The following is a 14,769-nucleotide window of genomic DNA, read 5'->3' as shown; positions in this document are numbered from 1 at the left end:
TATATGTAATGAGTTGCAATGTAATGATCCTCATGTTCTTAAATACTGCAAGAAGTACAGTGTAATTTATCAAAAATTGTGAAAGAGGGAAATAGAATATATTTGAATAGAAAAGTACAAAATTCAGATAATGCAATTAAACCTATTCGGAATATTATTAAATTTAAAATTGTAGATATCTTAAGAAAGAAAATATTTTTTCATTAAGACCAATGATTATAAAGTAGAGGATTCCAAATCTATTGCAAATTCTTTTAACGTATTATAGTATATGGTACAGAAATATTATTGACAACTTAAACATTCAAGATTTTGCAAAAGATACTGCAATTGGTTACTTAACAGATGCATTTAATAATTAGTATTAATACATGTAATTAGTCAATAACTGCAACAGTGCTTTTTCATTCAATCATCTATACTAATAATATAATAAATCTGTAGCCGAAATTTTTCTGGTAATTTCCGATTTTCCAAAAATAATTGGTCCTAACATATACAATTAACCACCCTGAAATGGAAAATCGCTTTTTTGAAATGTTTGTTTGTATGTCTGTCTGTCTGTATGTTTGTTACCTTTTCACGCGATAATGGCTGAACGGATTTCGATGAAAATTGGAATATAAATTAAGTTCGTTGTAACTTAGATTTTAGGCTATATGGCATTCAAAATACATTATTTAAAAGGGGTTATAAGGGGGCCTGAATTAAATAAATCGAAATATCTCGCTTATTATTGATTTTTGTGACAAATGTTACATAACAAACGTTTCTTTAAAAATAATTTCCGATAAGTTTTATTCCTTGAAAAATTTTGATAGGACTGATATTTAATTAGATAAATGAGTTTTAAAATTAAAATAACTGCCATCTAAGGCCGTGTAATGAATTAAAAAACAAATGACTTCGTCTATAAGGGGCCTTGGACAGCAACAATCGAAAGCTATGAAAGATAGCCTACAGATAATGTTTCTGTGTTTGTATGAAGTAATATCAGAAGCTAAATTAACCGATTTGTATAATTAATTATTAATTCACCATTGGAAAGTGTAGTTTCTCTAGATGGACATAATGCTATAATGTTATTACAGTAACTTCTGAGTGAATCGAGGACAGGTAAGATTAAAATAGCTTCTTATGCACAGAAAACGTGATAGGCTATTCAGTACATTCATTTCCTGTTTTTCCTAAAATAATTTTAATGACCAAATGAGTGGTCTCTGGATCAAAATGATCGCATTTTAATTATGCAAATACAATTTAAATTAAGTTACATAATAAACGATTTATCCTTATATCAAACACGAATGTTCCCTGGATCAAATGTCCTATTTTAATTATGTAATTACTTTATATTTATTTCTAACGGGTGCAGCGGAGCGCACGGGTAGGGCTAGTAACATGAATAAAATTGAATTCACATTAAATGAAACACTATTGCAAACACGTAGATAAAATAGTTAAAATTAAATGAAGGGGTGAGAATGAAATAATCCAAAGCCACACTTTTAACAAAAATTGTTTTGTGCGAGTGCATTACTTACACATTACACTAATGGGAAAGCTATTAATAAAATATTGTAATAATTACTCAAGAAATGACATAGCCTAAGGACTCTAAACCTTTGTAAAAGTTTGTCTATTATTATATACATATTTTTAATTTAATTTTAATTGTTAGTTTTTAATATATATGCATTTACATTGTACAGTATATGTGTGTGTGTGTGTATAAATGCATTCATTAGATTAACGTTTATAATATTATAACTTGTAATTTTGTATTGTTTGCGATCATTAACACTTAATCTCAGGACTTTGTAGAACTCTATTTCAACGTTACTTAGCTATTTCAACGTTATTTAGACAAAAAAAAATCGTTGTGTAGACTAAGAATCGAACTCGCACTCTTCTACACAGCACGCAGAAGTCTTACCGTCTGAGCTATTGAAACGACACGAAAGCTTTCCTTTCTGTGCGGAGTGTCGATCTAGTCATGAAGGGTCATTGTCGATTTAACTACACGATTTATGTATATATTTATCTTTTATTTACGTAATATTATCATATTTTTTGCAGTTTTTGAAGTGAATTTCGGAACGATGCTAGTAACAAACCAAATAGCCTGAATTTAAGTAACTCAATATTCGTTATCTTGTGTATCAGTGCTCTGGTCTCCGATCATGCGCAGTGTCTTACATCTGAGACTTAGGAATATTCAATCGTCTCATCCTTTTTCAGGGAAACTGTACATGACACAATATTAACAGAGAGGTAAATTTAGAACTAAAACAAATGGCTTCAACAGATAGAAGAAGTTTCAGGTTTGCTGTTAACAAAATTGATATTTGCTGTGTTTCAGACAATTGGAAAAAACTAATACACATCTCTAAAATTCCAGTCTTAATTTTCATTAAGATTAGCTGCATAATAATTTAGTTTAGAATTTCCTATAGAAACGAGACTATGGCCTGAAAGCAGTAGAAAGATTCCAGTTTTAATAGAATGAAAAGTTTAAGATTCAAGTCTTCTTCCAAAATATTTTTGTAAGTTGAATGACGAGAAAGACAAGATTGGTACATATTTAAGGAGTAAGAGATCTTTCTTGGTACCCTAAACCAAATAATGGAAATTCAAAACAGGATGTAGAAAATGTTACTAAGTTCTATTAGTTGTATTTTGAGGCACAAACCCGATTCTTGAAACGGAGAAGTTTCTAGATGTTTCAGAAAAAAAATAATAAGCACACTTGATGTAAATCAGTTGTGGCTGACATTATGCAGCGCAGAAGTACATGTTCTCCATAGAATTTCATTTTCCTGTTCGTTTATTATTATTGGGCCTATTATTATTTTATGCTGGTTCGAGTCCTCATGGGAGAAGAAATTTTCTCATGGAATTTCGGCCAGTGTATGGGACCGGTGCCCACCCAGCATCATGATGCACCTGGGTAGCTACGATAGGTAGCAAAATCCAGTTACACAAACCAGCTATAACGGCTTGGGGGGAGGGCTCATCGTGCTAACCACATAATACCTCCATTCTGGTTGGATGATCGTCCACCTCTGCTTCGGCATGTGGCCATGAGGCCAGCAGCCAGCTGGTCAGTCTTGGCCCTACGTGGGCTGTAGCGCCATGGATTATTATTATTATCATCATCATCATCATCATCATCATCATCATCATCATCATCATCATTATTATTATTATTATTATTATTATTATTATTACTGTCCACTGCTCTGGAGTAATGGCTTGAATTTTATTTCTTTCGACATCTGTTAAACCTCTGTCGTATTTTTCTGGATGTCAATTCTTCAGTCTGTTCACAATTTAAACAAACAATTGTGTGAAATAACTGTGTAACAACACATTTTCTTCTTCCTGGAGATCTTGAAAGTGAACGTAGAACATGTGCAGTGGCTTTACCTAGAGACTACAATCTCTTGAATATTGAATATTGAGCTTCAATTGCCTGTCTTTCTTTTTTCAGTCTTCTACATTCAGCAACCTGCTCCCTTACTCGTCTTCATTTTTCATCTTCTTTTTGCTGTTTTCCTCTCTTTCTCAGTTCATTTATTTTTTTTCTGTTTTGAACATTTTTTCATCCTTTCTCGCTGTGTTTCTTTGTAGGCCTCATATTTTCCTTCCTGCTTTAATTTTCACTTCTTTTCTTCAGTTTTTTTTTTTTCTGTAGGAGTTCCATATCTAAATTCAAAAGTTAAATGTTGCACAGAAATATTTAATTATGATTGTATCATCAAACTGCTGCTTACGAGATTATACAAGCTGGTGCATAGCACTTGAAATACGGGTCTAAAGCGGTTCCTACATAATGCCAATTCCGCCAGTCAGAGCACTGTTTGGTTCTAGAGATTCATAGCAGAACGCTTAAATGACACTGACATTTGGGACATTTAAAGGACTCACTGTTGCTTGTTAAATGCTTTGTACAATATTTTATGGTCAATAGATGTAATTTCAAAACTTCTACATCTCAATTATATTAAAATGAATGGCTGTCATTCTTGACATTAAAAGATATTACATATTATAAACTAAGGCACTACCTTCCTTCCACACCTGTGGAGTAACGGTCAGCACGTCTGACTGCGAAACCAGGTGGCCCGGGTTCGAATCCCAGTCGGGGCAAGTTACCTGGTTGAGGTTTTTTCCGGGGTTTTCCCTCAACCCAATACGAGCAAATGGTGGGTAACTTTCGGTGCCAGACCCCGGACTCATTTCACTGGCATTTCATTCAGACGCTAAATAACCTAGATGTTGATACAGCGTCGTAAAATAACCTAATAAAAAAAACTACCTTCCTGTTGTTCAATTCATACACTATACCTTTTCGGAAATAATGAAAGAAACTTAATACATTTTACATAAACACTGTAGTTTACCCTTTCACGTATTTATTATTATTATTATTATTATTATTATTATTATTATTATTATTATTATTAAGTTCCAGTGAATTAAGGTAATGTATTATCTTCCATTTTCCTGAATTCATAATTTAATCATTTGTAAGTGGGCCTAACTTTTCCCCTTCTTTCTTTTTTTTTTTTTTTATATTGACATTGAAGTGTTATGATTTTTACTAATGCAAACTGCAGTCACAATACATGATTAGTACAATTATACGATTTTTCTTGCACACTTTGCAGTGATGAAATAAATATCTAACAGGCCTGCTGATTAATCTGTAGTGGATAGTAATAGCAAATGATGTGATATTTTAGTGTGTGTAAACAGTTTTTAATTTAAGAGTTAGAATTAAATTACATTAGGAAGTTAGTCAGCAATATATGTGATTAGAAATGGTTTCCGCATTTGACGATTTACCAAAACAAACAAATATCTCTGGATTCTCAGGGACTTTTTTTTTTGCCGCCCATAGGCACATGCGCATCTGCTCTCTCTGATCCCCATTTCTTTTTTAGTAATGTCTGCATCTCGCTCCCCTGAGCTGTTTTCTGTCGTCACTCATGACATGTCAATTTAATGAAAACAAAGTAAAATCTTTGGTACATCATGCAGTGGTAATTGTACTTTATCACAACGAATAATTGAGGGGGTCAGCGCAACAGTGGCCTAACACTTCTCAATGCGAAAAATTAAATATTGAGCCTTCTGTTGATTTTGACGTGAACTGTCTTCCTACGAAGTGGAATAGACCAATCTACCATTATATAGCTTGTTAGGAACCATGTAGTTTTCCCCTAAAAAATATCACTTATATATATATATATATATATATATATATATATATATATATATATATATATATAACTTTAACTTGTGTTTTCTACATTAAAAAGTGGCTTAGACCACTGTTACGCTGACTACCTCAATTGTAATAATTATTATTTATTTATTGCTCGTAATATAATAATATTTGATATGGCTTGGAGGATGAGGGGAGTACGTTACACTAAACTCAGCACGCGCAATATTAAAATCGCATTGCTGCGTATGTTGTATCGTAAATAATGCAAATTGTATATGTGTCAATATTCAGCAGTAATAATTAACCATTGTCGTAGAATATTTCGCCATTATAAATGACTTTTAATCATAATTATTTTCCTCGAAACTATTTAATAACGCTACTGACTGTCTTAAGACAAGACAAACTAAGAACTATACGATGATGATAATAATAATAATAATAATAATAATAATAATAATAATAATAATGTCTGAAAGTAAAAGACATCGGTAGTTCACTTTCTGCAATTAAAACGACTAAGAGGGAACAAAATCTGAAGGAAAAACAAGGAATTGAAAATGTTAATCAAATGAATTTTGACGATACACAATGCTTAGTAATGGAACTATTCATAATTTAATAGAACTGCGAGGCGAACCTAGCGGCAGAAATTGTCATGACGCTCAGAGACCCACTCTAGATCATGTTATGCGCCAGCTTGTATAATCTCGTACGCAACGGTTTTAACTCACGTTATAATAATTTTAGCCAGACATTAGCCTCTTACACTAGGCCTAGTAGTTTAAAAATCGTTCTCATTTATCATAATTAAAAACCATAACACATGGTATGAGATTACAAAGTGTCTAATTTCCAGCATCATTTTAGTCATGTTCACAAGAAAAAACGCTTGTTATAATGTACGTAATTTACGTTACAAATTACTATGTTTCACTTTTCAGGTTTGTAATGGATTAATTATAAATAGTATTTGAAGTTACTCTCACTAGCCTACTTATTGTAAATTTTGTAACACTGGTATGTATAGGTCTCACCTAAAAACTCCATGCTGTTCCTTTCTGTCTAATTTTAAAAAATTTAACTTTAATTTACGGCAATATTGGGGTAGAATTTCATCTCAGTGTCGTCGTAACTAACGTTATCTTTGCGTAAATCATGCTACGGTCACTCACGTTACATATTTTCAGATTTCAAAATAGGCTCGTCTATATCAAAAATTCATATCTTTGATATGATTGAAGATAAGAATGAATACTAAGAGGGCTGAACAATTTAAGGGACAACTGTGGTTATTAACATATCTATGAAAAAAAAGGTTATTTTATTAACGCTGTTACATGGTGTGTGGTTGTATTTATCTCCAATTATAAGCAAAATACACAAGTAATATTCAAGTCTAAACATGTCATAACATAGCTTAGGCCACTGTCGGCCTGTTTAGAATTATATATATATTTCGGAGCAAATACCTCATGTTGTATTTAACAAAAAAAAGTGTAATGCTATAATTATTGGTGGGAATTTCAGAGTTTTCTCAGAAAAATGTTCTTTTCCCAAATTTAGTAATGCTGTGAGTAGCATCGTTACTTTTTGTTCATATTGATAGAAAATTTAATAAAAAATAATTCATCCCTCTGGCGTATTTTAACAGCATGGACGGTTTTCGTGTAAATTTAATTTATAAATCGCTTAATTTGAAGCCACTGAACAATGCGCCAAGATCAAAACACTGTAGCCAGATAGGCAAGTGGAGGCAGTTAGACAGCCTGAGTTCATTCAACTTTTACATAAATAGAGAAGGGGTGTGTTAGCGACGATGTTGCCAGACTGCTGGAACTTCCAAATTAATTTTCTAATTAACCATGCATTTAACCACAGAACATATTATAGGTTTTCAATTCATATAAGTGTAACCTATCGTACCTTTCCATGTGCAGGGTTATTTCACTTCCACACTGTATAATATAAACCTCAGAACAAGACAATTCTGTTCACCAAAAGAGATGCTTGCATATAGGTGTTGAAAGCACAAGCACTAATAATCACCAACCTAACTCGAGCAAAAATACAAGAATAATGCATTCCCATAAGAAAATATATTAATGTTGTGAATGTTCACTTCATGTAGCCTACTTCGAGGAAATATTGAAGTTTAAGACAAACTAATAATTTTAAAATTTAATACCTTTGTCCTTAATTGCTTGAAATGACCCGGTTGCATACAAAATTCTACATTATGTTCACACTATGGGGAAAGAAAATTTCACTGTGGGAGAAAAAAAATCCATAAAATTTATAGGCCTATTCACTCATTAATAACAGTCACTTTTTGTGAAGGACATACTTTTCACCACATTATATCCAAATCTGCCATATATCAGTCCACGTTAGGTAGGGCTTTCACTGTATGTCCCTAATAAAATTTGTTAAAACATATAATTATATACAGTAAGGTCCGAAAATCTTTTCACCCCCTCCCCCGTTTGTATGTTGATGTGCATCCATTTTGAACATGTCATAGCAGATGTGTGACAATGGTTGACACTTTACGTTTCAGCTTGTTTATTGATCCAGAACATCAGTATGGGCACCATCATTATCAAGGCACAAAATGATGTGGCACCATGTCCTGTATGAAATTTTCTGCAGCAAAGGCAGTGAAATTTCCCTTCGGGAAATAATTAAGCAGCATGTCTCAAAACATCGATACCAGACAATTGAAGATTTGAAGCAAGCTGTTAGGGAGGCATTCAGGGAAATTACACCGTCTTTGCTGCGGAAAATTTCATACAGGACATGGCGCCGCATCATTTTGTGCCACGAAAATGATTGTTTCATACTGATGTTCTGGATCACTAAACAAGCTGGAATGTAAAGTATCAACTATTGTCACACATCTGCTATGACATGTTCAAAATGGATGCACATCAACATACATGACAAGACTTTCGGACCTTACTGTACAATGTGGAAACTTGTCCAAATTTGGAAAATAAATTTGGTCCTTTGCAATATGAACAAGTTTTACTGTAGCCTATTAATAACACAGAAAATGACAAAATGCAGAAAACTTGAAAACTTTCTCCTTGTCCAGAAAATGTATCACAAACCGAATCTCTGTTCCTTTAAACAGAGGTCCACTATCCCCACCGGTTAGGTTAGGAATGCTTCAATGAGGAGACAGATTAATGACAAACAGCCCAAATGTCACTGACAAGGTTATGTAGAGTTTGAAGAAGAGACAGATTAGTGACAAATAGCCTCAATGTCAGTGACAAGAAAAGGTAGGGTTTGATGAGAATATAGATTAGTGAAAAGCAGCCCCACTGCCAGTGACAAGGTTATGTATGGTTTGATGAATTAAATTTGTTACAAGTAGTCTTCCTAGGCCCACTATCAGTGACAAGGTTAGAAAAGTTTAATGAGGAGATAGATTAGTGACAATTGCTCTATTATCAATGACAAGCTTAGGGAGCATTTGATGAGGAAAAGAGATTAGTGATAAGTAGTCCCACTGCCAGTAACAGAGTTAGGAAAGGTTTGTTGAGATAAGTGACAAGTAGCCCCAATGTAACTAACAATGTTAGAGAAGGTTTGATGAGGAAACAGATTAGTGGAAAGTAGTCCCACTGTCAGTGACAAAAAAAGTTAGGGGCGATCTGTAGAGGAGATGAGTGACAAGTAGCCCTAATGTCAATGACTTCATTTAGTTTAGGATATTCCCTACTATTATTATTATTATTATTATTATTATTATTATTATTATTATAAATTATTGTTAGTATTAATTATTTGTATTAATTATTGGTATTATTATTAACTGTATTTTTAATTAATAAGTTTATTATTGTCATTATTGAGTGTAACTAGTTACCACTGCCACCGGGTATATACCCATTGCAGTGTGAATAAATACATACAATGACAAACTTAGGTAGGGTTTGAATGATTTGGTGAGAAGATTGATTAGTGACAAATAAACCCACTGTCAGTGACAAGATTAAATAGGGGTTGATGAGGAGACAGATTAGTAAAAATTAGCCCCACTCTCAATGATAAAGTTATGTAACGTTTGATGACAAATTAGATTAGTGACAAGTAGCCCTGCTAGCCCTACTACCAGTGGCAAGGTTGGGAGAGTTTGAAGGAGACAGATCGGTGACAAGTAGCCCCACTATCAGTGACACTGTTATGTAAGGTTTGTTGAGAGGTTAAGAAGTAAATCCACTGTCAGTGAAAAGTTTAGGGAGGGTTTGATGAAGAGATAAATAATCAGTGAACATGTAGCCTCACTATCAATTAAAAGGTTTTGTACGATTTGATGCGGTGATAGATTAATGACAAGTGACTGACGCAAAAATGACACACGTAAATATCAGGTCCATTGCCCTTCGTTCCCATAAGAACAGTTGCATTACGAAAACCTTTATAAACTTAGTTACATGCATTAATGTACTTTATGATAACAGCACTACTATTAATTACTTTAAGTATAATTTCATTCAACATTTACGTTAGGCCTATATATTAGAATTAATAATTTTAAATACTCCCAACTATTGTTAGTAGTTTTAAAGTTGAGATTTAACCCTCAACTGGTATCTATGGGTCAATATAGACCCATAAGGATAAGTATCGTTAACGTACATTAAAAAAGCAATACTAGTTGAGGGTTAAAGTTAATTTTCAGCTAACGTTCTTCGTTGCTGTCAAGTTTATAATTACTACTTTTCAAATGACAGTAAACCGTGAACAAGAGCCAGTATTATCCAATTGCTGAATTAGTAGCAGATAGCAATATGTCACAAGACCAAATATTGTTACATTTTGTGATCAAATGAGAAAATATCCGGAATTCAAATAATCAGTGCTTGTTAATCTAAACCATCATACAAGAAACTCAGCTGACGTGTTACTAACCCATTTCATCAAACTTTCGCACAGATGAGCTTTATCCATCACATCTACAGTATGACTGCACAATCAGGAATCAAGCAGAACAAATATTTTTATCTAAATCGCTCATCACAATAGCTGAAGCAAGCATTATACCACATGCGAATTTAATTCCACAGTTTAACACAATCACCAAACACTAAAAACTTCACACGATTCATTCGTGCAAAACGACACAAACACCACATAACATAACGTCTTAAATGTTATCAACGCTAATCAATTTCATGTAATAGATAACCGAGGCCTAGAGAATATAGGTGTTTATTTGATAAAATGGGAGAAAAGATCAAATATACAAAGGCTGACAACTAATATTCAAATAACTGAAAACGCGATATCTAGTAGTTAAAAATGGAAATACAAGAACATGGTGTGAAAGCAAGAAGTACTATACACAACCGTTCACAGATATCGGGCCTGCAATTTTCTGATCGTGTAAGTGATCTTTCTAAACACGGGATAAGCACAGTCAGTCACGAAACTCAATACTTACTAAATATGCAAACATAGATAGTTGCTCACCACCAGGATCGCTACTATCGCCTCACACACACTTTCCCCAGCAGACGATAAAATGTATTGTACTTTCGATATCGTATTCTTTTGAAAAATTAACACCTTCCTTCCTATATTGAAATGTAAAATACATAAGGTTTAAATATGATATATATATATATATATATATATATATATATATCATATTTTATAAACTCACCTTCATCGATCTTTCGGAAGAAGGATAACACTGACCTCTTTTTCTTACAATATCTATAGTACCATAAACGTCTTCCTAGTCCCATATTATTATTCAAATTATTGTATTTTAGCCATTTACAGTTATTACAACCGATGACGAACATTTCACAGTTTACACAACTTTTCACAACAAAGCGAAATACGGCTCAGTCAGTGTCTTTTCGGCCGTAATGTATGATCGGGTTTTCTATTTCACTGTATGGAGCTCAGTTAGATTATATCACAGTCTACTATATACAGTCACGAAGCTTGAGTTTTGAGGGTCCTAGAAACAATAGACTGTGACGGTTCTATTTTGCATTGCCTGTAATGAGGCGATATTAGCGATCCTAGTGGTGAGCAACTATCTAATGTTTGCATATTTACTACATATTGAACTTCGCGACTGTATATACTAGACTGTGATATTATATTATAACCACAGTCTAGTATATACAGTCGCAAAGCTAGGAGTGATTTTTTGCATTTCTCGCGATAGTTGCTAGCCGCTTGGAGCGCTGTGTGTACTAGGAACAATAGACTGTGTCACTGCCATCGTGATCTAATACAGGCCGTAAGGCAGACCATGTGACTCGCTTAACCCGATCACGAAGGGCGGCGTTATCAACCATATAAATTAATTGGAATGCATAAAAAGTAACATATATTTCTCTAAAATATAGTGTAATTGCATTAATAACATTTAAAACAATGATTAGGAGACACTTCAGACATAATTCCTTGCGAGTTAAAGTGTAATATTATTTTTGGTGTGAAAATTACGTTGTTCGTATATGTAATAGACCTACCTGCCTTTATTTCGATGAAATATTGCGAAATTATTGTACATTCATTTATGCACAATTCAATAATTTTCAGTTGCACCGCACGAATATTTAGACATGTTGAAATTATAGGTTATGTTTACTGTCCCAGTTGAACCTTTCTGTCTAATTTTAGTGGTCTCCAATGCCCTGCCATTCATACGGAAATATTATAGGTTGTTTACTATATCTTATATTGCTAAATTCGCAATTATACATTATAATTAAGCATAATGTCAGGTATGATAATCCGCACATTCAATTTGTCTGTATTTTAATACTACAATTGAGTATTGAATTATTGTATTTATCTACTACCTAAGAGACGAAGTAACAATCGTACGTACACTAATTTCATAAGAGTGGTATGGTAAATTTTCTGTCATTATCAAGGAAGGTAGATGTGCTATATTAAAATCACAATATAAATTCTTTTTCATTAAACCTCAAAATAGCTTCCATTCTAAACTTAACATGTTGATGCGAAAAGATTATGTTAACATGTAAAATTCTCTTCACATTAAAATAACACAGTTTTGTAATTATTTCTGCAACATATTATGCAACAAGAAGTAAACGGAATTTATGGACACATTACACCAAATAAAACAACTTAGCAATGATACGCAATAAAGTTATAATAATTCACTGAGCTCCATACACTGAAATAGAAAACTCGGACATACATTACGACCTGGTCTAGATCGAAAAGGGATTGACTGTGCCGTATTTAACATTGTAATGAAAAGTTGTGTAAACTATGAAATGTTCGTTATCGTTTGTAATAACTGTAAATGGCTAAAATACAATAATATGAATGATAATATGGGACAAGGAGATGTTTGTAGTACTATAAATTCTAAGAAAAAGAGGTCAGAGTTATCCTTCCGAAAGATCCAGGAAGGTGAGTTTATAAAATATAATATATACTTTATGAAAATAAACCTTATGTATTTCGTATTTCAATAGTGGAAGGAAGGTGTTAATTTTTCAAAAGAACACGATATCAAAAGTACAATACATTTATCGTCTGCTAGGGAAAGAGTCTGTGATGAGGCGATAGTAGCGATCCTGGTGGCTAGCAACTATCTGTGGATGCATATTTCAAATGTCTATGTTTGCATATTTAGTAAGTATTGAGCTTCGTAACTGTATATACTAAAGTGTGATATAACTTTATTGCGTATCATTGCTAAGCTTTATTTAGTGTGAAGTGTCCCTAAGTTCAGTTCACTTCTTGTTGCATAATATGTTGCAGAAATAATTACAAAACTGTGTTATTTTAATATGAAGAGAATTTTACGTGTTAACATAATCTGTTTGCATCGACATTTTAAGTTTAGAATGGAAGCTATTTTGAGGTTCAATAAAAACGAATTTATATTGTGATTTTAATTTAGCACATCTACCTTCCTTAATTGTAGACAGAAAATTTACTATACCACTCCTATGAAATTAGTGTACGTATGATTGTGTTACTTCGTATCTTATGGTACGGTCACACGTCGCTACTTTTGCAGCGCTACTTTTATACTGCAGCTGCAAAAGTTGCGTGTCGTGTTCACACGTAAGCCAAAAGTAGCGCGCTGCACGCTACTTTTCGTGCTGCGCAACCCGAGTGCTGCAAAAGTAGCAACTGGAGGTTGCGAGTCTGTTCACACGCAAGGCGCTACTTTTGCAGCCGCAGTCATGCTGCAGGTTCCCATCTCCGTGTTGACTTCTCAATATACATTTTGTGGTTATGTTCGCATTATTAAGAAACTCATGCGAAAGCTTCCTTATCTATTAGTTGCTTTTCTGTCGTATCTAGTATTCAGAAATTGGCATTATTTTTACTATAAAGCTTTTAAAAACGCCTATATACTTAAATGATAACCAACAGTATATTCACGTAATCAATGTTGGCAACCCTCCTGTTTGGAACTACGCTACGGAATATTTAAAAAATGAATTATATCGTCACCAATTATGCTCAGACTGTGTTGTGTATTTAATAACTGTTACAAATAATTTATTTTCATCACATTTAACATTAAAATATATCCAAACAATAAAAGTATCATTGACACATTTGGGTGGTAACACTGGTTGCAACCGCAGCAAAAGTTTCAACAAAACCGATATCAAAAATGCTGCGGCTGCAACCCTGAGAACCCTGTTCACACGTCGCTACTTTTAAGTTGCGCGCAGCATGGAAAAGTAGCGGGCAGCAGGTTCGGCAGCCGCTACTTTTCGGGTTGCACCGTTGTTCACACGTCGCAGTACAAGAGTTGCGCAGTTTTTTGTACTGCAGCGTTGCAAAAGTAGCGACGTGTGATCGTACCTTTAGGTAGTATATAAATACAATAATTCAGTATTCAATTGTAGTATTAAAATACAAATAGAATGTGACGTGTGTCATGCATGACATTATGTTTAATTATAATGTATAATTGCGAATATAAGAATGTAAGTTAAATATAGTAAACATAACCTATAATATCCATATGACATAACATACATATGTAGTGGCAGGGCATTGGAGGCCACTAAAATTAGACAGAAAGGGGCAATTGGTACAGTAAACATAACCTATAATTTCAACATATCTAAATATTCGTGCGGTGCAACTGAAAATTATTGAATCTGCATAAATGAATGTACAAGAATTTCGCAATATTTAATCGAAATAAAGGCAGGTATTACACATATGAACAACGTAATTTTCACACCATAAATAATATTACACCTTAACTCCCAAGGAATTATGTCTGAAGTGTCCCCTAATCATTGTTTTAAATTTTATTAATGCAATTACACTACATTTTACAGAAATATATGTTACTCTTTATACATTCCAATTAATTTATGTGGTTGAAACGCCGCCCTTCGTGATCGGGTTAATACTGGTTCACAATAAACCTGGAATGGAAACGACAACGAGAACGGAAATATTGTTAAAATAAATGTATTTAAATGTAAGCATTCACAACAGTTAATTGTGAATGCTGACATTTAAATACATTTATTTTT

At 33.3% G+C, this 14,769-nt stretch overlaps 1 protein-coding gene across 1 annotated transcript in view; it reads right to left on the bottom strand.

Moving 5' to 3' along the window:
* Nucleotides 1-10,339, bottom strand: part of LOC138708072 (protein Hook homolog 3-like) — a 70,310-nt gene extending 59,971 nt beyond the window's left edge. Inside the window, exon 1 of the mRNA XM_069838214.1 lies at nt 10,160-10,339. Coding sequence (XP_069694315.1) covers nt 10,160-10,198 — 39 coding nt within the window. The 5' untranslated portion in view covers nt 10,199-10,339. The remainder of the gene's footprint in view (nt 1-10,159) is intronic.
* Nucleotides 10,340-14,769: the final 4,430 nt, after the last annotated feature.

This window comes from Periplaneta americana, chromosome 10 (assembly GCF_040183065.1).
Source record: "Periplaneta americana isolate PAMFEO1 chromosome 10, P.americana_PAMFEO1_priV1, whole genome shotgun sequence".
Taxonomy (NCBI): Eukaryota; Metazoa; Arthropoda; class Insecta; order Blattodea; family Blattidae; genus Periplaneta; species Periplaneta americana.
The sequence above is the reverse complement of the archived record's forward strand: the minus strand, read 5'-3'. Positions and strand labels throughout refer to the sequence as shown.